General features: G+C 39.5%; 5 protein-coding genes across 7 annotated transcripts in view; 3 read left to right on the plus strand and 2 right to left on the minus strand.

Moving 5' to 3' along the window:
• LOC110064635 (disintegrin and metalloproteinase domain-containing protein 10-like) overlaps nt 1-548 on the plus strand; it is a 7,576-nt gene extending 7,028 nt beyond the window's left edge. Inside the window, exon 5 of the mRNA XM_089275323.1 lies at nt 1-548. This exon is cut by the window's left edge and continues 1,656 nt beyond it. The gene's annotated coding sequence lies outside the window, so the exon portion shown is untranslated.
• Nucleotides 549-1,058: 510 nt separating this feature from the next.
• LOC110064597 (bcl-2-related ovarian killer protein homolog B-like) lies at nt 1,059-6,895 on the plus strand. The gene is made up of 2 exons (XM_089275328.1): nt 1,059-2,300; nt 4,708-6,895. Exons 1-2 carry the CDS (start codon nt 1,737-1,739, stop codon nt 4,906-4,908), a joined length of 765 nt encoding a protein of 254 aa, XP_089131454.1. The 5' UTR covers nt 1,059-1,736; the 3' UTR covers nt 4,909-6,895.
• LOC110064598 (clathrin light chain A-like) lies at nt 5,741-11,513 on the minus strand. Its single transcript, XM_020771662.2, has 5 exons — nt 11,346-11,513; nt 9,698-9,763; nt 9,151-9,212; nt 8,330-8,482; nt 5,741-7,839 (listed from the first exon to the last, which is right to left on the minus strand). Exons 1-5 carry the CDS (start codon nt 11,466-11,468, stop codon nt 7,662-7,664), a joined length of 582 nt encoding a protein of 193 aa, XP_020627321.1. The 5' UTR covers nt 11,469-11,513; the 3' UTR covers nt 5,741-7,661.
• A 44-nt stretch (nt 11,514-11,557) lies between these two features.
• On the plus strand, nt 11,558-14,943 carry LOC110064599 (mitochondrial import inner membrane translocase subunit TIM14-like). Its single transcript, XM_089275329.1, has 6 exons — nt 11,558-11,604; nt 11,688-11,736; nt 11,868-11,938; nt 13,377-13,453; nt 13,609-13,679; nt 14,299-14,943. The coding sequence occupies exons 1-6, from the start codon at nt 11,602-11,604 to the stop codon at nt 14,364-14,366; spliced, it is 339 nt and encodes a 112-aa protein (XP_089131455.1). The 5' UTR covers nt 11,558-11,601; the 3' UTR covers nt 14,367-14,943.
• Nucleotides 14,905-26,505, minus strand: LOC110064636 (RNA helicase MOV-10-like). Of its 3 annotated transcripts, none has more exons than XM_089275321.1 (18): nt 26,395-26,505; nt 24,556-25,037; nt 23,737-23,975; nt 22,961-23,207; nt 22,647-22,751; nt 21,916-22,078; nt 21,296-21,441; nt 20,810-20,989; nt 20,576-20,720; nt 19,953-20,114; nt 19,486-19,598; nt 18,945-19,150; nt 18,113-18,296; nt 17,151-17,382; nt 16,365-16,547; nt 16,029-16,117; nt 15,669-15,784; nt 14,905-15,527 (listed from the first exon to the last, which is right to left on the minus strand). In XM_089275321.1, the coding sequence occupies exons 2-18, from the start codon at nt 25,023-25,025 to the stop codon at nt 15,457-15,459; spliced, it is 3,051 nt and encodes a 1,016-aa protein (XP_089131447.1). In that variant the 5' UTR covers nt 25,026-25,037; nt 26,395-26,505; the 3' UTR covers nt 14,905-15,456. The 3 variants fall into 3 exon arrangements, with proteins under 3 accessions (XP_089131447.1, XP_089131448.1, XP_089131446.1); XM_089275322.1 differs by lacking the exon at nt 26,395-26,505 and adding an exon at nt 25,500-26,146; XM_089275320.1 differs by lacking the exon at nt 26,395-26,505 and adding an exon at nt 25,253-25,314.
• Nucleotides 26,506-27,105: the final 600 nt, after the last annotated feature.

Below are 27,105 nucleotides of genomic sequence, written 5' to 3' on the forward strand. Positions count from 1 at the left end.
CAAAGATCGGCAGTGATGGTTCGATTTTGTAGAACACCGCCCAGTAATTTACTTGGAACCATTTCTTGAAAGGTTTTATTTCTCTCTCTATTGTTTCGTTTGACTACGTAATCAATGTAAATTGAGAGAAATACTGACAATTATTGTTTGTTTTCCGACGAGATGGTCGAGCAGAAAGGACAAAAATACCTTTTTTAAAAAAAAAAAATCTCACGCATGGCTTTTGGATTATCAATCCATACTAAAAGTTATCATCTCACAAGTCACGAGTACAATTCGTCTCACTCGTTCAGACATTGGAGTTTGTTTATCTGTAAACAGAGTCAAGTAATTTCATTATTTATCTACCTGACTCAACTAATATGATATCGCTTCAAAAGCATAGTTGGCATGACTTAAATATTTTTCGTGGGTAGTGGTAAAGCATAACTGACAAGTTTGCATAAACTTCTCTAGACTATAGGAAAACGACGAAATAGTTTTGTAGGAAGTAAGGTCAATGTAAACATTTATACTGCACTGTGTTTGTAATAAAACTAACATTGTAATTTTGTTATCCACTCTGTTGGGTAAGGCAGATTCGCTGTGCGGTCGTGCAAATACACTGAGGAATCTCTAAAGCTAGAACATGTGCCACAGGGTTACGGACGGAAAGACAAGTTAGCCAGAAACGAAGGAGAACAGGGAAAGTTTGCTTGAGAACACAGGCTTGTCTCGTGCTTGTTGTCAGGCAAATTGAACGCATCAACTACTGGCACCGTCTTCGTCCGTCGTGGTTTTTTTCTAAACGAGGAAGGAGAGGGGAGGCAAAGGGTGAAGGGATCCCCCACCCCTTGTTTCCATCCCCACTCTCCCTCCCCCCCTCCCTCTCTCTTCACTCCGTTTTACGTCTGCTACCCAGGCCACTTCTTGTTTGAGTCATGTGACTTACCGAAAAGCGCGGGAAAAGTGCTCGAGTCTGAGCGAACCCGGTTTGCCTGAGTCCATTGATGGAGTTGGTGAGTCACACGTGGAGAGAAATGAAGAAAAACCACTGATTTTGCTACTTGTGTTGGCAACACTTGAGAAAAATGCCTGGAATAACGCGCGAATAATCTTTCTTTCTTTTCTTTTTTTTTCTTGTCAAATATTAAGTTTATACGTGGGATCGGAACAGCAAAGTATACACTGAGTACACTCCGACCAGAGAACTGCGTTCACAGTTTTTGATTGCTTTGCACTCTTTAGTCTGTATAGTTTTTCTTTAGCCCTCAATTTTACCCAGGCTCGAATCTCGAGGATACGTAATGGCTTTGGATGAGGTGTTTTTAAAATTGATTGGAAATGGAAAGAAAATTGAACTAACTTCTCAGTAACTTGAGTCAAGGCAAACTGTGCAAATACCAGGCCTCGTATAATATACGCACCCGCGCATTCCAGTTATATAGCAATACAAATATGTTTGTAATAATCGCCTTCCCTTAGAAACACATTTCAAGCCTGTTTAGTACTAGTTAGTTAGAGTGACGACATCCAACCAATCATTTATGGCTATTTGTATAATCACCTTAAGTACAATTTAAAAATCATTAAGGGAAATTTGACGTCACAGGTAAACAGTCGGATTCCGGTGGTCGAGACGTAACTTAAATTTGCATGAATCAATTCTTTCCCCTGTTGACTTGGAGAACTCGACGCTGTTTGCCTACACTTTAGAACGTTACACAACCGTAACGGCGAGTTAAGTACCCAAAGCAATGGCGAAATTACAACGTCCAAAAGTGGTGAAGCGTTTGAGCTGGCAAGACATGTCACCCGCTAGCCCAAGAATTCACTTAACAAGACGAATTGTACAGCTTCAAGGTAACAAAGCCTCTGCTGACATCCTCGAACAAGCCAAACAGATATGCAATGATTACGTTGAGTCTAAACTCGAGCGCGAGGGCATCAAGAATCGTAGTTTGTCATTCGAGTTTTCCAATTCGCAACAGGAGGCCTCTCAAGTGTCAAGCCGCGTGCAAGAGGTCGGTGAGCTCTTAGAGCTGTGCTATCCTCGACTATACAGCGACATTTCTAGTCGTGTCAACGTTCCTTTCAGCAGCGAAAACGTCGTCCATGAGGTCTTCAATAACGTGTCGTCGGAAATCTTAAGCGATGGATTGAACTGGGCGAGAATCGTGGCTTTGTATGCATTCGCCGGGGCTCTAGTCGCCGAGTGTTGCAAAGAAGGTCGCAACTCTTTCGTTCTTGATATTGGGAACTGGATGTACGAGTTTGCTGCACTGTACATGGTCGACTGGATTAAAAGTAAAGGTGGATGGGTAAGATGAATCTCTTTGTCTTAGAAACTGCAATATTAAAATTTGTTTTGAAACCGAGAATGCCGCGAGCGTATAAAGATTATAAAGCCCTTAAAGTTTACAAACAGGAAACTGCGGATATCTACGGAAATTCAATTGGCTTTTTATTGAGATTATAAATCTAAAATGTATTGGCTTTAGATTATGCAAAATTTTGCTTATTAGAAAGAGTCTTTATTAAATCAAAATTGCTTTGATATGTAAAAGTGTTTCTTTCACGCCTATTATTTGCAAAGTATTGTTTCATAGAGTGGAGCTCGCCCGCATCAAAAGGCTCGGCAATTTAACCCCATTTGTTTGCCGAATGGCTCTGTTTGTATAGTTTTATCCTGTCGCCAGAAGGATTTGCTTATAACTAAATAAACATTCCTGTATATGCATAAGAGCCGAACTTTCGCTTTTGTATATGTAAATCCATTCAAGTTACTCAGTTCAAGCTAGCAGTTGCTTAATTGTTTCTTGTTCAAACTAGTATTTTAAAGGGGCACTGTCATAGGCATGACTTCCCGAAGTCCAAACCAGAAAGATATATTTTTCAAAATTCCAGTGGTGGAAACCTACCTGTATTGGTTTTGTTTTGTTATTAAGCTCGCGTTTACTTAAGCGATAAAGGAAGTGCTATAATGAATATGCATACAAAAGGTTGTGATTGTAAAATTGAACTGAAGCCTGGCTAACTAGTGTATGTCATATTTTGTGGTTTTGTCTCGGAAAAATCGCTGAAAACTAATTAAAACTTGCTCTCCGTGGTATCTTTATCTTGTTACTCAAATAGCAATTTTTGTTCATGCGAAGGTACTCGGTCATAATTTTAGCACTGTTTTAACCAAAACTCGCCACAATATATTATACGTGTATATTATAAGGTGCCATTTTCACCTCTAATATCCTGTGACTTTTTTAATTATGAAAAAAGCATTGCTGAAATAATAATGAGGCAGGCCAAAGCCACAAGATTTCATCACTCTAGATGTTTTTTTTGTTGTTGTTTTGTTTTTACGCGCTGGACTGATTGACTTTTGCATACGTCAAGTCCAATCTTCCGCAATCTTGTCACTTAATTGACGTCATCAGTGGTTACCTTTATTTTCAATCATCTCTTATGTAAAAGTTAACGACCCGTTACTAACAAAGAGATTAAGTTCAGAACCCAACATGTAGGTACGTGACAAAGCCAAATTAACTGCAGACGCCGGGAGTTCTGTTACTGATCAGTAGTTCGGTGTCATTTTTCGGTAATTTTCGGTCCATTCATGGTTAGATATATAGCGCTCAGTAAAACGAATGGGGTAGTCGAGGATTTTCACTGATTCAAACGCTGCTACTCAAGCATGACGTATATTGAAAAGTTTAGTGTATTCTTTTTTAAATCTAACGCTTTTGATCAGTCTCAATTTCCCCCATGTTAGCCGCCATACCTGTTCCTTTTAAATTTACCATTCCATTTTGCATTGCCCTTTTCTACCAAAGAAAAATCTACATTATTCGAGCTTTTCATAGACTTGAGGACAATTTTGTTAACCGGGTCGCAAACTGAAAACTCTACTCGGACTAACTGATTAGATGAATTAAGTTAAGAAAGGCTTTTTCCGTGTTTCCAGCTTGATTGCCGCTCCCTTCATAAGATATATAACAAATAGGAAAGTCAAAGCCGCTTTTCTGTTTTGTACTCTGATAAAACGTAGCTTTTTAGACGATACGAGCACGTGCAAAATTCAAATTGTACAGTTATATATCAAGTACAACCAGCATTACTACAGGAGTATTTTAGGAAAGTCGATATCTTAAGTATTTTTTCTTTGATGCATCAACCTCGCCCCTAGAACGCGCATATTTCATTGCAATTTCTACAACGTACACTCTTTCTGTTATTTTATAAGAATATCGAGGCTAAAGTTTGCGAAATTTTAAGAGTGTTTGAAGAATAAGCCCGAGGCTAAGATTTTATAAAATTTTCTCCTTTCTCTAAACGACAAAACTAGCCAAGAAACAACAAAGATAGCACTGCCATATGTTTGATCAGCTAATAACTTTTCTGCAAGACGTTATGTTTGTCAGATAAGATGTTATTGCCTGTAGTCTCTGAAATTACTTCAGCGCCATCAAAGTCGAGAAAAAGGAAATGACCCACGCTAAAATCTAAGAATATTCACAAGAACATTTTCAGCCAAAATCGACAGAAAATAAGATTGTTCAGTCTGAAGTTGGAAAAATAATATTCTTATGTAAAGAAAGAGGGAAATGACCAAATGGATCGCTGCTCTTAGGAACCAAAGCATCTTAAGGAGAGAAGATCTAACTCTAGATTACATCTTAAGACACCTTCAGGGTTCCTTTTTCTAAGCATCACATTTGTCTTTTCTTGTAGGAAGATCTGTTGCTGGCTTTCCCATCGACGACAAGCTGGGGATATCCGTTCGATTCCGAAGGTACCCGATGGTACAGTTCTCTCTTTTCAGCCGCGAGAGATTGGTATCAAACGGCTCTTGAGTTCCTGGGATATTGCTACAAGGCTTATATGCAAAGACTGCGAAAAATGAGCGCTGGCTCTCGAAAAATAAGCAAATAAAGACTGGGAAATTAGCAATGTTTGGATTTAAATATATTGATTTGGGCCTTCAAACGCTCCATAAAATCCTTATCCCTATGGTCTTTCTGGCGTTGAAATCGAAGATGGCGGGTCTCAACACGGAGAGATCATTGGGCCGCGGTTAGTTGGCGCAAATGAAGTTGTTTTCAATTGCAGTTCGCGTCATACAACCACTTGAGCCAAAAGAACACAGACAATCCAGTGAACCAATCAAAAATCGAAGCAAGTACATGTAGCCGACGGGAAGCGCGAGAAACATGTGCGAGAGAGTCACGATTGGTTTTGGCTATATTTCTTCGTATTGGTTGAGAGAGTGGCGCGAGATTTTTAAACTAATCACTGAGAGTAGTAAAGCAAAACCAGCCAAGGAGAATACTTCCCCCCTTGGGCTGGGGGATACATCCTTATATGGGCTATATAGGTATGTGCGCCCCCAAAGAATATGGTTTTCTAGCCGTTTTTATCACAAATAGGGTGAGGGTTTTGAGAAGCGAGCAGCACACCCCCACCCATGCCAGTTTTTCTGGGAGTACCCCACCCACGGGTGAAAACCGCTCTCGATCTGGCGTGAAGTCATGATGGGTGTTCAACTATTGGATATGTACCTTGTAAGTAGGTTAATACCGTCACCATTTTCCCGGCTAAAAATCCCCAACTCCGCGGGCTGAGCTCCCCAGTGTACACGTTTTCTTAGTCGCGGTAGCCACCCGTACGAGTTTCATGCGAGGTGCATTATAGCTCCGGTGTAACAGCAGCTTCTCTGACATAGGATTCGAGGGACATTCGTACCATCAACAGCAACAGACTAACGTAACTCCAACAGTATTTATTGTTATTGGACAGAAGCGGAGCTACATTACATCTTACTCAAATGGAGTTAAATTTGTTAAGAACTAGAAGAACTTTCAGCTTGAGATTAATACAATCTACTACACAGTGAACATGCACAACCTAAGACTACGTCATTATTTTACGAAAATCAAATGCTTAGAACAAACTTGTATTTGCCATAATACTGAGTTGATACGAGCCTACATTACAAGGTGGCACATCAACAACTCTGAGAAAATCAAAGCTACTCATTAAGGTAATTTTGTTCTGAATTTTTTAATCTTTGTTTTGCTTTGTTTCACTTACATTGCTCTCTTCTCCGTTGCCCTAGGAATAATTTTGATTCTTCTCTAAACTACACGTTGTCCTTATTGTTAACCTCGCTGTGAAATGCACCACGTTGCCACTTGCCAAAGTTTGTGATTGACATTTGATAAAAAAAAATTCCATCTGTACATGTACAGGCATGTTGTTTTTTTCCCCAGTAATTTAGTCTGAGGGTTCCACCTGCTACATTGGGTAGTTCCAGAAAATATCCATACCTCCCCCACGGAAGGGATTTTTTCCAAGACGCCCCCACCCCTCTGGAAATTCCAATTAAACTTCATACATTCCTTTAAATTTTTTGGTCTTAAAGAAACCCCACCTCCCAGGAAATTCCAATCCCTTCTGTGGGGGGAGGATGGATATTTTCTGGTACTGCACATTTTGGATTGACTGATGAGGGTGAAAAAACTAGCACAGGTGTCAGAAGTTCCAAAACCCAATAAAACACTCTACCAAGTAGAAATGACTCAACCCCTTTTCACTGCAAGATATCGAGCTTGTTTCCCATTTACCAGAAATTTGGGCAAAATCGTGGTTGGAATTCAAATGGAACACAACTTTTCAGTTCAGTTGACTGAAAGTTTCTGGGTAAAACAGAACTTCTGAAAAGCATTAGAAATAATAATAATAATAATAATAATAATAATAATAATGATGATGATGATGATAATGATAATGATTATAATAATAACGATAATTACAATAATGTAGTGTATTGTAACTAGGTTAAGTATTGTGTCATGTTGTAAGTAGAGTAAGGCAATGTAAGTAATTATGTGTTTAGCAATAAATAAAAAAAAAAAAAGAACTTCTGAAAAGGTTGTGTTGTTTTCCTGTTGGGCCGTTATGACTGGAAATTTGCATTCCAATCACAATTTTTTGTTTAGACCAGTTTTGAGACTTTCACAATCTAAAGCCTCAACCAAAATGACAGGATCTTTGGATTTCAAATGGAATATGTTTTTCTTGAACAATAATTCCCAACCAAAGTTTTCGGGAACTTTTTAATCTACTGATCTGAGTGAGCTATGATATCAGTGGAACAGGGGGTCAAGCACTGTTCCAATAACAAGTGGCACATTTAGAGAGGTTTTCTTCTTAGAGAAGTGTCTACCTAGAGGAATCTACAATTGTTTGAGGTTTGAGGTGACATATTAAAGTATGGTGCAAATCTTCTTCACAATATCAATATACATTAACAAGGGACCTAACAGACCCCTCTCTGAGGTGTTCAAAACTTCAATGAAGGGTTAGGGTTAGGGTTTTTTCTGTGTTACAAATCTCAGAGGTAGATTAATGTATCCCTTTGACAGACCCTCAAAGCTGGTCCCAAGTGGCTTGCTTTAGAAGGGACACAATGTACCTGCACAAACACCTGACAAATGCAAAGCAATCATGAGAAACTGTCTAAATTTGAAAATAATCATACAAAACTGGGACCAGAAACTTGGTTTACATTACTTAACATAATTTGAAGCCAAAGAAAAATGTTTACTAACTAAAGGTGATATGAAGATCAGATGAAGTCAACAAATTTTTGGGTTAATTACTAGATGACCTAAGAAAACACAGCACTATTCCTTTGCAAGCGGTGTTTGCTTAAGTTGCAGGAAAATTGATCGCATGCGTGATACATCCTTGGTGTTCTTTGTTCCTTTTGGATTAAAGTCGCAATTGCGGCAGACTCGTTCCCAGTCATGACCTGGAGTGGAAGAGTCATCACGATCAGCCACAAAGGCTTCCTCGTCTGCCCTGAAAAATGTTTTAACAGTATTGTGAGAGATGACTTTGTTAGGGTGTGAACACCTGCACTGAGCCACTTAGAATGACCTTGTAGAACACATATGAAGACATTAATAACCCATTTTCATATTCTCCACATTGGATTGGAACTAGCTTGCAATAAAAAGTTTCCAAGTTAAATTAACAAGAAGAGAATTTGACACCGAGGACAAGATCTGTTTAAGTTGGCAGCATAAGAAATCAAGGAAAACAGACCTTCAGTTGCCTTTACTTGGTTTCAAAGTTAGTTGTGAATATGTTGTGTGGATTCATCAACATCACTGGCCATTTTAGGAAAATGTTTACAACCCAATTTCTTCAATAAACATTGATTGGTCAATTTTTTCCCAAGTGGCTGGGTTCAAGTAGTTGCACTGTAATTTCCCTTACTAGTTATCAAATTGTCTTATTTTAGCCCTTCAAAAAAAGATTTCTGTGGCAGCCAGTGTCACTAACATACCTATTGCTTGTTTGTGTTTTTCCTAATTGTTCATCTCGTCTCTCATACCAGTCATTGAGTTCCTTTTTAGCTTGTTCGCGCCATTCTTGTATTTCAGATTTTTCCTCACTATCCATTTTGTCAAGAAGAGCTGCTTTTTCTTCTCTCCATTTTCTACAAAAAAGATGTATGTATGCTGGTAAGCAACAAAACAGCTACTGCAAGAGGTGGTTTAAGTAACACTGTCTTAATTCTGGCCTGGATTGAAGTTAAACTAGGTTTTTCAATCTTTTTTAGCCTTTTAAAAGCTGAGTATCCTCAAGATTCTACTTACCAATTAAAATTTTTTAGTACTCCTGGAATCATATCCTATCTTCAATGGTGATAGCTTTAGTAATTTGAACCATAAATGCAAAGTTTTAAGGAACAAAAATGTTCTATGACCACAAACTGGGTGATGGTTTTACTGCCTATGTAACACCACCCCACTCAAAAAAACTGAATTCCACAGACTACCAAATTGAAGAGCAGTAACATGACCTATCATACTGAGAGTCCACACAGTTGTTAAGATGCAAGTGTTCGCAAGCATTAAAACCACACCTCCCACAGGATGAGAGGGTACGGCAGTTATCACTTGAGTGTTGCTCTTGCACCAGGTAAATGCATGCCAAGCTTAAAATGCCACTGTTTGGACAATCAGCTGACTATGGTGCTTCTTAATGAAGATACAACATACATGTACCATTTACGATTTTACCCATTAACATACCTAATGATATTTGCACAAATTCTAATTAATTCACTACAAGTAAAACAACTTTTAACAAAACAAACCTCACCTGACAGATTCTGGTTCTGATTCTCTTGGGAGTGGTACCACTGGCTGGTGGGAGCCTGAAATCTAAGAGTTTTAAGATTTCAACAGTCTGTTTAGAAAACTGAACCGTGGAAAGAAATTATCACAAGAGTGCATATTCATCTTTCTTTGTGGAATTGTTTTCTCTGTACCTGAACAAAACAGAGACTGCAAAGAAGACAGATGAATTGTTTAACATGTGCAAGTGCAAGTATAAGGAGGAGTGTTTTTTTTCCCACTACATCCTCAAATTGACTTCTCCCAAATAAATGTACAAATCTTTCTAGATTATTACATATTTTTTCCCACCACTCTTGTGCTGTGTCAGCATTGGGCTGTGCTCTGGTTGCTGGTAAACAATGACAGACATTACCCTAAATACAACATAATTGTGTACCCCAGTCTAGCACAGCAGACAGGGTGGCAAAACCACTGGGTTTGCTGTTTTCACATGAAATAAATGACTTGAAAAAAAAAAAAGTTCATAATTTTCTGAAATTGCTGAACAACTGAAGACCATGTTCATTCACCTCCTCATCAGCAAATCCATTTACGACTGGCTGATTGTCCACTGAATCCTCAAAGCCATTGAGCTCCTGAAACAGCAACAAAACCATGATCATTGACAGTTTATCACATGCTCAGATGTCAAAACTCCACTCACTCGATCATTTTCTTAGTGTGTACTGGTACATAAGGTGTACATCACCTTGACGATATTCCAGAAGATGAACTTCCTAAGGCTGGTTTGAGAGTTCATGACAACAATTGTTGCTGCATTAACTTTAGTATAGTTTCAGCACAAACAGCCCTCGGCATACACGAGCTGGAAGTCCTCTGGATACTGATTCAATCTCCCAGTCTCCAGTACAGGTCACGAAATCTCCCAGATATGAAAGAAAGCGCTTGTAGTACAAACTTAACTCAGCTGATATTTTCCGTTTTTAGGGGACAATTATTGCATATCATATTAACACATTTTTGTGGTTAAATTGACAGTGCTCTACTTTGAACAACTGTTTTTGGTATTGAGAAGATGAAATTGGCGATCATTCTCATTTCTCTTTTTGGGCGGGTTGGCTTCTCTGGGGCCTTATAACCAGCCTCTGCCTTTTAGTCCATAGAGTTATTAACAGTGCCAAGGAAGCAGTACGTCATCTAAGCTACTGGAAAACCTCATCTCTCACAGCTAACCAAACTTTAGCCAAATACAGGCATTTGGCATTCTGTAGACATTCCAGGCATTCTGCAGATGCCCACTTGATAGAGATTTTTTTCATATGCAGTTATAAAAATTGTTCACTTGAGTTGAATTGTTCACTCCAAAAGTAAATTTTGGATACCCACTTTTAAAATTTTGGCTAAAAGCTTGCAACTCAAAACATTTCACTGCATGTTGGATGGAAGTTCTAATGGTTCTCAACAAAAATTCAGGCGCAAAGTAAATCCCGGAGGGAGGTGCTACTTGACCAGCATGTTTGGTTATAGGAGTGCCACAGAGGATTTGAAATGCTAACCCAGTTTAGGACGAAAATACTCTAAAAATTCAACCATGTGTACATGTAGGTGTACTTTGGTTCAATCCTTCTCTTTTCGATTCACAAAATGCTTTCAACTGATTTAACTAGGTAGTCCACTAATCCTTCAGTTAGGACTCTTAGCACAATTGAAATATGTACTACAAAACTTACATCACCCGATGAGTACTTTGATATTAAGCTTATTTTTTGAGAACAGAAATCACTAAAATTCTCAGTTCTGATAAATCGCACAGACCCTTTTTCTACCCTTAACGCAGGTTTTAGAATATTTTGGTTTGACAGTGTATATGTATTTACGATCATATTTACAAATTAGTGGCGGCTGAATCAAGGATCAAATGATTAGGCCTGAGAAGAATTTTGAGAGCAGCTACCTAGCCTTTCACATCATGTGCTGTCTGTCCATATCTGACTGCAAGGTAGATTTGCAATAACGTTTGGTGGCGAAAAAAGAAATGAAAATTAATCGTCTTTCAACGTTGATTTCAACGCTAACAAATGAAAGGCTTATAAAAAAGTAAGCGTTTTCTACAGCGCTACAACACGTCAAGCTACAGATTACTTTGTCGACAATATCACTGATAGACACTTAATTTAGCCCTAAATTGCATCAAAATTAAGGTCATGTAAAGCTTACGTCGGTCTCCGGCTGCCCTCCTCCGAAATCCTCTCCCAGTTCAGCAAGATCATCTTGTTCTCTCGCTAAAAATTCGGCTGCGGGATCTTCCTGAAATTCGTCACTGCCCAAAAGATCCGCCATTTTGACACCGGAATGACTCGTGTAAGGTACGATACCCCGGATGTTGTTTCAACCAGCTCCCTTGGATCCCTGGGACTGTTTCCGCTAGTATGATGCGTTCTGGGAAATTTTGTTGCGTCATTACAGTCCCAAAATGGTAGGTTTCTGTTAGTAGAGGATTTTATCAATTATTTTCCAGGAAAGTTTCAGTAATCAGTTGTTTCCTTCGCTTCTCCTCAGACTAGCCTCATACTAGCAGGGCTTGGAGTAGCCGGAGCAGCGATAGCAGGTTTGTTTACTTTAAAAAATAACGTTCACGTTTGATGTTTGTAACAAAATGTGCACGTGTTGTCATTCGTCAGTTGTGTTGCATTATGTGTTTTTTACTTTAAAATCACGTGTTTCGTCTCCCGTTCTCAGGTCGTTATGCCATGGTAGCTTTAAGGAAGGTTAATTTCAACCAAATACCCAAAATTATTCCGAAAATACCGGTAAGTATTGTCAACTCCGTGCTTTGGAAAAACATTGCTTCTCTCAAGAAAATTAGAGCTTGGATGCTGATGTCACTTTAGTTTGTCATGTGGTTTCTCTCTTATCCAACCGTTTCACATGACGTATACAGTTCCAATTACACTGTCCAGAGTTACAACTGTGACATACAGTAAACACTGTACTATTTGGGTTAAAATCAGCCCTGGTGGTGATAGCCAATCACACTGGATTTTGCAAAGCACTAACCCCCGATCAGCTGACCCCCTACTGATGCCCTATAAAAACTATTAATGGGACCAATTCAAGTTCACAAATAAATTAAGCTTACCTGAAATTTCCAAAATTGCGCATTAATTGCAGATTTCCAACTCTCTCCTCCGGTGATTGTAAGTGCAGGTTTTGCTTATGGAAAACTGAGCACAGATTAAATTGGAATATCCTCAAGTATGTTATTTGCAGCCATTAGAAAATTAAGCAATGAAATTAATGAAGAAATGCTTGCAAAGGAACACACTTGCGGGCGACAAACAAAATCTGCACTTACGTAAAACTAGGAATCAAAGGAGAAGAGAGTCAGAAATCTGCAATGTGGCCACTGCCTTTGAAAATTTTAGGTAATGAACTTGGATCAGTCCTGTTGATAGTTTTGGGATTGTTTTAAATTTTCTTTTTCCCATTGATTTTATAGGAGGTCAGTAAGGGGTCAGTGTTTTGATGATACCCAATCACAGTTGTGGATTTTGGTTTAAGAGGTTAATCATGCTCATAGTTTCAAATGGACAGAGTACGTAGTGCTAGGTTGATTTGAAATTAAGAGCATGATTAGTCTCTGAATTGTAGGACATAAGGTCCAATTACTAATTAATCATATCAATAACAGATTTTGAGGTTAAAAAAGTTTATGAGAACTTCTTTTGAGCAAAAAAGTGAGAAGCACTCTCCATAAGTTTTACAAACTGAAGGCAACAGTACGAAGGAAGCCATTAAAGTGCATGCAATTGATGTGCAAACAGCTTAGGTATCCAATTACAGAAAATTGTAATTGGATACCATCCAGTAATTGGAAACCCAGTGATCTCTTTTCAATTGTGAGTCAAATAGGCACAAGGAGAACCAATCAAGATCAAGAATTTTGTTTTAGATACTACTGTACATACAAGGTCCCATTGCTTGGCCAAAACCACCAAAATAAACCTTAAGTTTTTTACCATGTTGTTTCCTGTTTGGTGGAGCTGGAATACATGCATATCTCTATGTAAATGTTGATATCTGTTCTGTGTTTGGTTTGTAATTCATTTTTCACTTCAAGTATTGATCAAGTATTTGGCTAAGCATCCATGTACATGTTGGTTGAGCTTAATCAACTAACTGAACTGATAAGTAGAAAACTTTTTATTGCGATGATTGTCTTCCATAATGATTTTTATATGTTGATAGGAGTTCAGCCATTATTACAGGGGAGGGTTTGAATCCAAAATGACAAAACGCGAAGCTGGTTTAGTGCTTGGAATCAGGTACACCACTGTTGTTTCATTTGTTATCAATTTGATTTGCATTACGTATTGTCATTCCATTTGCTCCTCACAGTTGGTATCAGTTGAATAATATATTTAAGATATTAAAGACCGTAGTGCACAACATACTAGAATTTAAATTTTTGTGTTTGCAGTCCTTCAGCAAGCAAGGCTAAAGTTCGAGAGGCACACAGAAGAATCATGCTAATAAATCATCCTGACAGAGGTGAGTTGAGGGATTTTAGATCGACAGTGAAAAACTACATAGCTGTGGAAAGTCTGGTCATAACTTAAAGTAACATGGTTCAAGGGATTTTGCTTTTCAGAGTAGACCCAAACAAATGAGGTAGTGAGGTTTTATATTGCAAGTGACACTTAAAAGTTCTCTCAAAATGGTGTGCATCTTGCAGTAAAGCTAAATGCAAAAAATGGTTTTCCCTTTAAAACCTTAAGTGTGTTTTTTTGGAGTCTTAAGTGGAAATTTTTTGATTTGATAAAATCCTTGATTTTCAATGCCTAACCAAAGTCGAGCTCTGATGGGTCTGCAACCATGGGGAGAGTGAGGCATTGTGACATCAAACTAAAAGCCTTCCTTGAGTGATACTTTAGCAACTCTCGGTATTTGAAGGCTTCATGTAGTGGAATTTTTTTCACTGGGGCTCAATGGTTATCCAAATTGTAGTTAAATTGACAAGGTCTTCTAAATGTGTGAAATGCAGACTGTCAAGTTCTTGATTTGACATCTCAACAGCCACTGGACCCGTGCCTCGCAAAACATAATAATATAGTAACATGTTGTTCGAAATTATTGAATCTTGCCTTTATGTTTGTGTGTCATTTTGTAGGTGGTTCTCCATATCTAGCCGCAAAAATAAATGAGGCAAAAGATCTCCTTGATGGAAATGGCAAATGATATAAATATACATGGTGGAAGAATACAGTTGGAAGAGAAAGGGATAGTCTGATGGTACAATCATCAGGCACAGTTTATGCAACATTCATAATGGCAAACTCCAGCAGAGAGCGAAGAAGGACCAGAAATTATATGAGAACAGAACCTTCGGAAAAGAAGGGTATATTAATTATTCAAAAAGTTGCATAGATATGAGACAGTTTCGTGGTGACATCAATGTTACAAATCAATCTGCAGCTGTTGTGAGTTTGTACATGAGCAGAGAACAGAGCAAATGTTGCAAATAGTACCTACTTCTCTTGTGTCTTCTCTCAAGGCATTTACCTGCAGGTCATACTTATAGTAAGTGAAAACTAATTACCTAACTTCAATTGAAACAGGCAAAATTTTTGTCGAGTTGCAAGGAAAATGTTGCCTGTCTTAGTTGCCTTAGGAAAAGAGCTTGTTATAGTAGTTATTAAATTCACATGGTTTCTCTTGTTGGATCTGTAAACACTAGCGGGGGAACATATGTGAATAAAGGTGATAAAAATCACAATTTTACATTTTTGTAAATAAAGTTTTATTAATTAAAGAATTTTAATTCTTTTAAGCTCAGCATTCAACAACAAGGGCTACTATGTTGTTTATTTTACCTCCTTTCATTGCTGTTATTAATTTCTTATTAAAGCAAGTTATTACAAGCTACAGGTTATCATGGTTGCACACGTAGACACCAAAAGAAAGCTGGTTTACGGCAGTTACCAGCACTGCCATCATTCTGGCTGGATTCTAATCTCTTTTTGACTAGTATTTTCTCGAATTAAAATCAACAATCCCCGAAGAAAAATTAGCTTATGTGCTTCCCTCAAAGAGATTATGCTCTACACCTGCAATTGGCTAGTTGAGATGGGGACGAAGTCAAAACTATTCCTTGTTAAAGCCATGGATCAAAAACTGATTGCTGTCAAACTCACACAATATAACTCAAGACTAATCAGCTTTAATTAAACTACTTAATTAGTAGCTTTTCTCTTTCCCTAGTAAGTGGATATAGTCTTAGATTTATCTTAAAACAGACGAGACCGTGAGATGCAGACTAGCGACACATTTACTCATGCCTAGTCCACTCTGGATGTTCTTGGAGTTCCCGCTGACTGATTTCCGAATCTTCATTGCATTCTGAAACAGAAATTATAAAGGGCTTTAAAATTTCGATTAAATGCCCAATCATTGGCAACAGGGTAGTCCATCTTGTAAAATCATGATTTTATTGTAGTTTGATGCGCTGAGGAGATAAGCAAGATAAGTTAAGTTCCTTACCTGATGAGGCTGCTGAGAGGAGTTTAAGTCCTCTGAGAGTGTCTGCAATATCCTCCACCTTTTCTTTCCTTTCTACATCAACAGTTGCCCTGTTTTCTTCACAGTACTCCAAAAACCTGCAAGCCATAACGTGTGAGTTCATAATTTTGGCCAGACATTTCAAGCTAGAAGAGGTTATGCAGAATCAACATTTCAAGCTTATTTCAGGTTAAACTGAGTGGAGATATCTTGTAGTCTTCATAGTGTGTTTTTAATGATTATCATGAACTGTACCTCTACAAAGTTTATCAAACGCCATGCACTTAACAAAGTTGGATCTCAACCTGTTGGTACTGAAATATTTTTCGGAACAGCTCCTACCTTTTCCAGTTTTCGTCCAAACACAGCATGTCCGGGTTTCCTATTAAAATCAAGAGGGCCTGGGCACGAGTAATGGCTACATTGAATCTCTGAAAGAAAAAAGAATACAAAAGTTACGGAATTGAATCTGTTGTCTGTACACCCATGAGTTTAGATAAGATAAAGACAAGGTGCGCACGAGTGTTCGTCAATTTTTCAAACTCTTAACTAATTCTCAATCTGGATAAATGTTAAACGTGTAATTTGAACTTTTTCGACATTTGAGCACAATTGGTCCCATTAGATCATGCAAATACATAGTCTCTTTAAGAGAAACTGCTCAGAAGGTACTCCTACTTTTGGATTGTTTAGAAATCCAAGGTGGAAATCCTTGTCCATCTCTAAGTATTCCTTCTTGGTACTTCGGACAGTTGATAAGATGATCACTCTTCTCTCCTGTCCCTGAAACTCTTCCACGCTGCCAACTTTAATCCCAGGACCAAACCGTCTCTTTTCAATCATCGTCTGAATCTTTTGAACCTAACCAAGAAGCCGCAGAAACATTGTTAGCAATTACTCATTTGACGGACCGCAAAACAGTTTTCTTTTTCTCCGAACAAACGCAGGCCAAATAGGCCTGTTTTGCTGGCATATTTTCAATTTGAAAACAAGGTGGGGTTGTGTAGTAATCAGGAAAAAAGAAGATCAGGTAGTTTTTTTTTAATTTGTTCATGCCTTTTTGCAAAAGAGGGAATTAAAACGATAAAAATGATTTTGCCCTCTGATCGACATGTTCGTGTTCAGAAAAGCCATTAAGAGGAACACAGGGTCACACACCCGTTGTGAATTGAGCGTGATGCATGAAAAACGGCATTTAGTGTCAATTTGATCAAATATCTGAGCGTTTGCTTAAAAGGAACCATACTCTAACGATCAGCGGATGCTCAAAACGGTAGCTGTTTAAAGCAGAAACGGTGCTAGTATAGTTGTAGCCCCCTCTAGGCGTTCGGTTTGTTGCCCCTGGGAGAGGAGGGGGTAGGAGAAAGGGGGAGGGAGCAACACAAAGAGCATCGAGTGTATGTAAAATGAGGCAAGAGATTTGAAGAGGCTTCGTAGGTGATAACTTAATGATTATTGGCCTACCTGTCTCTTGTAGGGAGAAATAACTCCAATCATCTCTGGTCTCAAGTGTTTTAATCCTCTGCTCCTCACGTTATCGTCCAGCAGTTTCTTTAGATAGCGCTCAATAGTTTCCACCTCGGCAACGTTAAAGAATGAAGGGCTGCTGCCTTCTCTTTCGTCCTTGCCGTACACGGGGTGGAAAACGATGGGGAAGGTCTTGTTAGGCAGCTCCTCCCAATGCAGCATCACGTTTCTATAGTAAGTTAGCAAAGTCAAGACATGGTCATGGTCATGTCAAATTTAGAGTTATACGACTGAAATAGATCTTTCTCGATCGGGGATATCATTGACATGTGGAATCTAGGTTGTGTGTCCTTATAATTTTATGCATTATTATACCTTGAACTCACTATCTCTTTTCTGATTGGCCGAAAGCGTACAGTGAATTTTCGAAATCAGCGCCTGTGACGTCATCTAGTTGCAGATTATACAATAATCATGTCAAGGACACTCAAAGTCACGGGTAATCATGTCATGTATGACCACGGTGCATGACTTCCAAGGGTAATCATGTCAAGTTCGCGCGCTCTGTGTTGCTTGTCGTCAGTGAAAAAGCAAAAGCATGTTCATTCAATGTTTAATAAAACAATTATTAGATTTGGTTTTGTGATATTCAGAATAATCAAGGTCTCGGAAAGGGTTATCAGCCTCAACCTTCGGCTTCCACCTCAGTCGACCTTGATTATTCTGGATATCACAAAAACCTCATCCAATAATTGTTTATTATTTTGACGCAATGGTTCAGAAAGCCGTGGGCAAACCAACTCCATGCTATGCGATAGAGCCGCCAAAAAGCGCCTCTCTCGATTCATGTTCGGAAGCGGGTAAATATAAGTTCCGAACTAGTGAGTGATAGCCATTCACCCTGCTTCCTTTTAATGCTTATTTTGTCATAAAGTTATGTCAAACATCATACATCTCACCTAAAATCTCCGGCGCATTCATTCAATTCATTGTCGTAAAACAGTTGTTTGGGTATCTCAATGATAGCTCTGTGTGAGCGGTAGTTGTTCACGAGCTTTGTCAGTAGATCCGAGTTGTAATCCCCTGTGCGTCCACGCGCGTACGCAGTGCATGACGTCATCAGACGTTCCAAAAGAGAGATTTCTGCAAAAATTCATTGATAAGATTTAGGCCCCGTCCACACCACGCATGAGAAATTTAAAAATGCGTTTTCACTCTGAAAAGCATAAAATTTTTTCCGTCCGCAATACGCCGGAGAAATTTGAAAACACCGTGACAACAATTACCGGCGACAGAAACGCTTGAGTGTACCCTTGAGGGTTAGGGTTAATCACATGATTATCGCTATGTCATCGTTTTCGACGAAGATCCGAAGGTCCGTTTTCAAAATGAAATGTTTTCCATTCACACTAAAACGCAAAGCCGCCGTTTTCGAATTCCTCCGGTTTGAAGAGCGTTTTCGAGAAGCTGCGTTTTCGGAGGACAGTTTCTCCAGATTAGAGTGGACGGCAAGTCTAACCGTATAAATAATTAAAGCTGCATTTCGTCTCCTTGAGGCCTTATGTGCCACGAGGCACAAAGAAGCTAGGTAACAGGTAACAGGCATTTCGTCTCCGGCGTAGCGTTGACGGGGTCTAAGTGTGCAATCTAGTTTGCGCGTATGCGTTGGTTGCTTGGAGAAATGGACAAGTTTTATTGTCAAAGAGAGTGGAAGGGAGAGGTGATCTTGAAAAAGGAACAGTAGTGACCGCTATTCCATCGTAGTCATCGAAGCCGCTATGGAATACTCACCAAGACCATATTTCACTGAGATTGGTGACCTAAGAATCGGTCCCAACTGCTTGGGGTCTCCAGCGAGTACCAGTTGACCCCCCCTTGGATGATTAGGGTCCAGGAGATCCGCTACCGGGATGATGCATTCGGGTTCTGTTGCATGCCCTGCCTCGTCTATGAAAATATGGCTGAAATGATCACGAGGAAACATTGCCGAGACCAACCTGAGAAAATAAGTGTGTAAATACGATACATCATGACTTTCGTTATTCAATTGGCCATTTCCGAATTACCTTTAGCCTCTTTCTCAAAGCGAGTCTTGGTACCGACCTTTTCGTATGAAAATGAGATTTTATTCACATTCAAATTAAACTCATTTTCATATGAATGGTTGTGCACCAAGCCTCGCTTTGATAGAGAGGCTTAGGTCAACTAGGAAATGGGCTATTCATTTTATTTTATTTTAACCAATTTTGTGCGGTACAATCTTATTTTTGAAGTAAGGCCATTTTAAGAAGCCACGACTTAATTAACCGCTGTGAACACCTTCACCACTTACCTTCCTGCGGTGATCAGAGTGGTGACGATTATGCGATAGTTGGCCATCAACTCCTCTCTCGACGGGTAGAATACGTCATGTGACACGGGGTCAAAATTCACCACTCGGGCGTCCTAATAAACACAGCATGATATATTAAAACTGACGATGATAATTCGCGGAGTCTGATTGGCCGAAAACCAATGTTGGTTTCTAAACTGAGTCGAGAGTCGCTAAATATCGCTCTTCCAACAGCGAAATCAGTTGCCCAAAAATTATGTATATTGAGGTAATTTTAAACTCTTTCACCTGCCCACAAACACAACACAAGGCAAGGCAACGCAGCGCAACGCAACGTAACACAAGGCAACAGTTTCGTCAGAAGCTAATCATAAATTGCATAGATGTCTTGATGTACCACCACATTATCAGGAAATTACACTGTCACAGAAAGAAGAATTAACATTTTGAAGTAAAAGAAATTTCACCTTTAACTTTTGTGGCACAAAGTCCCATGGTCTGGATGCAGCGTACATCCGGAATAATTTGCTTTTATCCACGTGAGCCAATAAACGTTCAGCCAACAGGTCAGCGGCACTGTTTTCAGGCGCACACGCAAGAATGAAACTCGAATCGATAAGGATGTGTACCTGCGTGTAAGAAAGAACACAGGAAGATACGTTTGGAGAATAAACGCGTGAATTGCCCACTTGTAACATCTTTAACGTAACCAGTTCGTGATTTTAGTTACGTTTTTTGAAACACGTACAGCACGATACGAATTAAATTCCACTGAATGAAGCAAGGTTGCTTCAAATGCAACCTCACTGCAGTACACGAACTGAAGTTGCTGAGTAACGCGACCCATCCTGATCAGGACCAAACTCTTGCGCAACTTTTATCTCTGATTGAATTATTACAACAGAAACCCCTCGGCATCTCACATTGTAAACGAAGATTACCCGACGACTGTCCGATTACCCGATTGCACCATGTTTATCAGCCGCGGGATTCAGGCTCATGTTCTAGAATCTTAGACAACTATAAATTGCGTAATGTTTAGTGTTTTGATGTTAAAGGAGGATTGGAAATGCCAAGAAGTACTACTGACTTGTTTGATAGCTTCTACCAAAGTAACAGTCTTTCCTGTTCCAGGAGGTCCAAACACCAAGTACGGAGCAGGGCGTGACGACCCTGACAAAATCTTCTGTACTGCCTGCTGCTGTTCACTGTTCAGATTGGGATCGTAGAAAGATCTGGAATTTGAAGTAACACCGATTACTTCACGCATAATTTTGAACAATGTAACCCTAAACGTTTTCAATTTTTCAAATTTTTAACTTGCCTGACTGTCTTATTGATCTCTCCTCTCTGATCGAGACTCTGCTCTTGCGGGAAGAGAACATGGCGCATTTCCTGTCTGGTTACTGCTGTAATCTGCTCACATGCCCGGTGTTCCATCTGTACTGGAAGCCGATTAAATGTGAATTGGATGTCATATTTTTGCCCTTTCACATACGGCATGCTAGAGAGAAAATACAAAAGTGACAACAGTTTCGTGTTTGTCATCGTTACGAGAGGTACAAACTCTCCAAACAGCCGCGCCGCACGCCGGACTCTTCCCTCTCTGGAACAGCATAATTATGTGCTTCCACCTGTCCCATCAAACGTAAACAAGGGGAATAACGAGTACACCTGGAACAGTTTACACAAAGTAGCATTTAATGGCTACTCGGGAGCTTCTCTCCTCTTGTCGCTGGCCAAAAACCACGAAGGCTCTAGGAACAATAAGTACAGTACTGCCCTATACCTGATGTAATGACATACGTACCTTGTCAAATCAAACCCAAGTTTTACATTCAACAATTGAACCTTGTGCACGATTCCTTCGTATCGTCGCTGTAGCACGCCTGGTTGGTAAGCAAAGATTCTGTCACCACGTAATACGGACGGGCGGTTCTCAGCAAGACCTGGTACCTAAACCATTAATGAAACGTCACTCCTATAAGATAACAAAACTGAATCCAGCAAAAATAATTAGGATCCATAATCTATCCGACGATAGCCTTTAACGCTGGTGCGTTTTTGTATGAACAGCGTACGCCTCAGAAACTATGATATTTTTATATATAAAGATTTAAAGAGACAGTATGAAACTAGGGCAAATAAAGTGGGCGTTACTAAAATCATTTATTGCTTTCGCCTCTTGTAGGATATTTGACTTTGGTTACGTAAAGAGACTATTACTTTTCTTCGTTATAATGTGTACGCGTATCTAGGATTTAAGAGTTTGTTGGACTCGCGCCGGGCAAGGTCACGGAGACCATTATTAAACAACTTACACCAAAATTGATTGTGAACTGATTCAGTGAAGGGAGCTGGCCTCCAACAGAAGTAAGAATGCAGTAAAGAATATTCTGTTACGACTGACGTCCCTAACCGGTGGCTAACCTCTAAGATGAGGAACCGTCTGTCTCTTCCTTCCTGCTGAAAATCGACCCCTTTCATGTCATAATTCCTGATGTCCCTCTGCATTTGAAGCTCTTCTATATGCAGAAGCATACTGAACTTTTCTTGGTAGTTGTCGAAATTCAACTTCTTTTCCAATCGCTCCCTAATTAAAACCAATAAAAGCTATATGTGAGTCGAAATGTTCCTGCGCTTTTTGGTTCCTTTTACTGATAGAGCACAGGTCACGTTTTCTTACTTGCGACGCTCGCGTCAACTGAATAATCCATCGATTTTGTTAGCTCCGTACCGCATTTCTACTGGAACTGGTTTGGAGAAATTTGGAGAAAATGTGATTTCAGATGGCAGTTCAGGTCATGACTGATCGCCTTTTGGTCGGGAACACCACCACCTTGCTTCGAGGTGCCTTCCCTTCCCTTCTCCTCCCTTCCCTTCTCTTCCCTTCCCTTCCCTTGGAAGTATCACAGACCTGTTTCTGTATTGGAAGGTCTGTGGGTTGAGGTGTTTTTCTGTAACTTGATGCTACCAACACTGAGTCGAATAAGTAATATTCGAGAGAAGGAGGCGGGTTCAATGATGGAATGAGCCTTCCATCGCCTTATCACTATTTCCTTTCTACACTCGCTCACGTTTTGTACTTCTGATTACTTTTTAAGAGAGGGGCATTTGCAAAGCTAGACTTGGGTCTGTTACTTATTTACGGAACATCTTACCTCAGTCCCTCTCGAACTTGATTACTCTTGACAACCTGGGCCTTGACAGTGAGAGGAATTTCGTAAGGGTTTAGCTTTTGCATGAGCAAACCATTCTTTGTTAACCTGCAAGATACGGCCGATCGACCAAAATATTTGAACTCAGCTGGAAAAACGCATACATGCAGCAAGTCTTATCTGACTCACAGGCTTTCCAGTCTAAGCTTGGATTCAGTGATTCAGTAGCTTGTCAAGCGAATTTATTCCGTAAAAGTCAGATATCATCGTTACAGCTGGCGATGCTATTATTTTGAAGTGTTTTTACTTCAACTTACGGTGGGAGAGGTATGCCTCGTGTGGTCACGACATCCCTGGGAATCTCTGGTGCCCGCTGGGGAGGTCTGTACTCGGAGGTCTGTTTCAAATCATCGTACAAGTCGCTAACGATGCGCACGGACAAAAATCTCAGGATGTGAAATTCCTCCATGCCGTCTTCAGTCTCGAACGTGAGTACACCAGGAACGTAAGAATAGCCATACTCCCTGCGGCGCTTGCAGCCGATCCTGAACCTACTTTGACAACCTGTAGAGGATAAATAGTAAAGTTACACTCCAACAACAACAACAACAACAACAACAACAGTAACAACAACAAGAACACCAGAACAGAAAAGCAATGAGAGCGACAGCAACAGTGACCATGCCTGATGCTGTATGATTGAGACAGACGTGTATAAATGTATTCAAAATCCGTAGAGCTCTCAAGGAAATATCGTGCAAACCCAACCAACATTCCTGAGTATAATTTGTATGCTTAGTTCGCCTACAAGTACTAGAGATGACAGTTTAAGAAAGGTTTTTTGTGCTTGATTCAATTTTGCACCAAACCGCCATTAAACTAAAAATCATGATACTCCAGCGATCAATGACAGAAACAAGCTTTCATAAGCAGTGACAGTCATGACGATTTGGTTTTCTATAGTCCAAGAAAACATAGTATCCTCAGTGTTGTTAATGTTGTTCCTTACTCTGTTCTTTTGAATTGAAGTTTTAAGGAACAAATGTAGTCGCTAGCATTAGTAAAATTCAAGCTTAAGTAAGCCACGAATTACCTGGAAAGAGCTGACCCTCACAAGGTCCAATACGGGAAATCTCCGAGTAATCAAAGAAATTGATGCTCCACAATAGAGTGATGTGCTTCAGAGTGATTATCTCGTCGCTGGTGTTTTCTATGACCAGCACTATCTGGCCATATTTCCCGCTCTCAACTCTTAATTCTATCACTCCATTTTCGTCTCCAATGGGATCTGAAGTGAGTTTTATCCCGTGTTTGTCAAAGATAAGCTCTGGTCTGTATGAGAAAAGAGAATGCTTAGTTTGGAATCTGCCAGGAGCAAGAAGGTCCTGAAAATTGATATATGTTACAGAGAAATGTCACAGAGAAGTGTTTCAATGCCCGCATCGAAATCCAGATTCTTTACATGATAATTATTTGATTTTACTGCCAAAATAAATAAAATTTAGGAATTTAAAACCATGGTTGACTTGATCAGATACATTTTTTATTGATCTCGGTCAACGGTAGAAAATTTAGAAATTAAACATATTTTAGTAAGTCAGTGTACACGATACAAATCCTGCCTTCTGTTTTGTAATCAAGAGAACTAGATGCCAAAACGAAACTAGAAAGCATAAACTTGCTGATTAAAGAAGGATACATTTAACCTAGTCTAACATGTACCAGCACATTCGTCTACTGAAAACTGTTGACTGTTGAAGTGTAGGATAGGTCTAGTTTCGGAGCCTTCATAAAGAAATAGCGTTTCAGAAAGTGATATTTCCCAACCGATCTACTTAAGGAGATTATGACAAATCGAAACAGAAAATGATCGATTGTTAAGATGTTCAATACAAAGTGCAGCTAGACTTACTTCTGGAGTGATTTTCGAATCTTTTTGAGGATATACTGTTGGCGATGTTTCACACCAGCCATGTGAGTCCTGTAAGCGTCTGCACTCCCAAGATCCCTTTTGCAAACCTTGCAGTGATAAGCTCCATGCCTCGTAAGGCTGAAAAAATCATCTTCACCTTCCGATTCCTCGTCACTGGGATCGTCATTTAAGAGTTGAAGTGCTGCGGCATCTCCACCTCCAAATATAACACGGTCTTGAAGTTGCTGGCACATGTTAAGATGATAAGTAAGTGTGTTGAGAAGTTTGGAGAATGACATACCCAGTGTATCGTACGACAGGCGAAATTCTTGATAATTTGCCCTCAACTCGTCCACAAACATGTTTTCCTTACGCTTTCCGTCTTCCAGAAACTTGACAAACGTCTGGGCTATGATCTTCTCTTGGTCAACAGTCCTCCGGCCGACTTTCATTCGCCTAACACGAGACATTTCGTCGAAGGCCTGCAACGGGAGTGCGATACTACACGTAAATTGAGTCAAATCGATACTCACTAACAAAACTGAAATGCAGAGAACTCCTTTTTAAAACTTAGAGCATAAATTTGCTACTCCTTTTGTTACTATCTATCCATCTGTATTGATGTAAAAGTAATTACACGCCTTAGATCGTAGTGGGAAGAAACTGGTTTTGTCGACAACTCGTTTCGTTTTCTTACTTTCATTTCTTGATAAACTTGACTCGTCATTTAAGACGGAGGCTCAGAATGTACCACCCTTAGCCAACCTTGCGACTTACCCTGATTGAAATTAAATTAGACATTTGATTATTGTTAATTTATAAGATTTATAACAAGTTACAATGAGAGTAATAAGGGAAAGAGAAGAAGTAAGAACAAGGGTTTCAGAGACCGAGGTTACTATAAACTGAGAAGATAATTAGGAATCAAAGCCTGACTCGCTCACCAATCAGAACATCAGACAAAGCGCGAACAGGTTTTCCGTGTTTCTCCTCGTCCGTCAAGATGATATGGAATCACAAACTGGCGGCCGGTTTAAGAAAATTGTTTTTCTATTTTCACTAAATCATTTGTTATACAGTGTAGTGCTGAGATCACAAACTCTGCATCGACAAAGCGCTGCCTCGTGACTTCAGCTCAAATTGGAAACGGTTACAAGTTAAAGAAACTGTCGGAAAAAAAACCCAAGCAAAGGAGTTCAAGAACAACTGAGAAACAAGCCACACATATACACCAGCACTTTCACTGCTGGTGTGATGGGAAACCTTTGTCTAGTAGAATATACATGTAGACCGGAAGTAGAGAATTTGCATAATCAGGAGTATTTTTTGGAGTCTTTGGTTGATATTCTATATTCGGAGGATAATTCATCAAATAAGAAAGTCGCGAGCACACGCGTTCAGTCTGGATCTCTAGGTCATGGACCAGCAACTGCAATCGACAACATGACCAGCTTCTATGATGTATGTAAGGGAGGAAAACACGTCGATATAATCAAGGCTCCTCGGGGACTATTCTCAGAAAACTGAACCGATGATGTAATTTCTCAGAAACGGTGTTTCAAATGTGAAAATCGTGTTTCAAGTAAAGCACTACGTAAAGTTTCATCTAAAAAATGAATAAAATCCTGAAAACATTGCTAAAAACATTCGAGTTTTGTGTCCTTAACGATCGACGAAGGATCAAGCTAGAACAATTGAGGAGTAAGATAGTTGTTTGTATCATCACTATGGATTATTGCTGTATACATCAGTACCCTTGAGGATTTAACACAATAAGAAATTTCTTACTTAATTACTCAGCACATGTGAACTATGCAAGATTTTCACACATTAACTCACCTGGCAATGTCGCCGTCTTCGACGATGAAATTGTCAAACTATTTCCTTATCTCAAAATAGTTTTCTTGGTATCTTTAGGCCTATTATGTCGGATTTCCCGGAAAACAGCCTCGCTATGACTATTGGACTTCCCGGATGTAGACTAATTAGTTCTGTTAAGGGACCGATCGTTTATTACGTCCCAGGAGGGAGGCGGTGGTTTACGAAAAAGTGTATTGTTTCAAAAACTGAACCCCCTCAAATATTTTTAGATAAAAATTATACCCCACTTCCCAATTCTTATTTTAAAAATGTACCCGCCTCCTGACGAGGCCATAATTCTCTCCTTCCGTCCGTACACATGCAGATGTTTATCTTGTTTATTCAATATGAAAGGAAGTAGGAGATAGGCCAGCACGGACTAGCTATGTATGTGCTATGGGAAAGGGGCGGTTATTACTGCGTTTCTGATACAGTGGGCTCATTAATCCTGGCAATATTTGTTCCCTGCTCGGGGAAATGTTTCTACCTCTAATCCCATTCTCGCTTCAAGAACAGCCAGCGAGAAATTCTCCTTTATTTACAGGATTCGGTTTTAAAACCTGCTACACCACTGCTGTTTTGTCATAAAATTTTACACCCCTCACGTTTCTTACTGGTGAAAAATTTATCCCTCAAAAGGGGCTTGTTTTAAAATTGTATACCCCCTCCAAAACCACAGCCACCCCCCCC

Source organism: Orbicella faveolata, unplaced genomic scaffold (genome assembly GCF_042242905.1).
Source record: "Orbicella faveolata isolate gen_17 unplaced genomic scaffold, um_ofav_v1 contig_36, whole genome shotgun sequence".
NCBI classification, from domain to species: Eukaryota; Metazoa; Cnidaria; class Anthozoa; order Scleractinia; family Merulinidae; genus Orbicella; species Orbicella faveolata.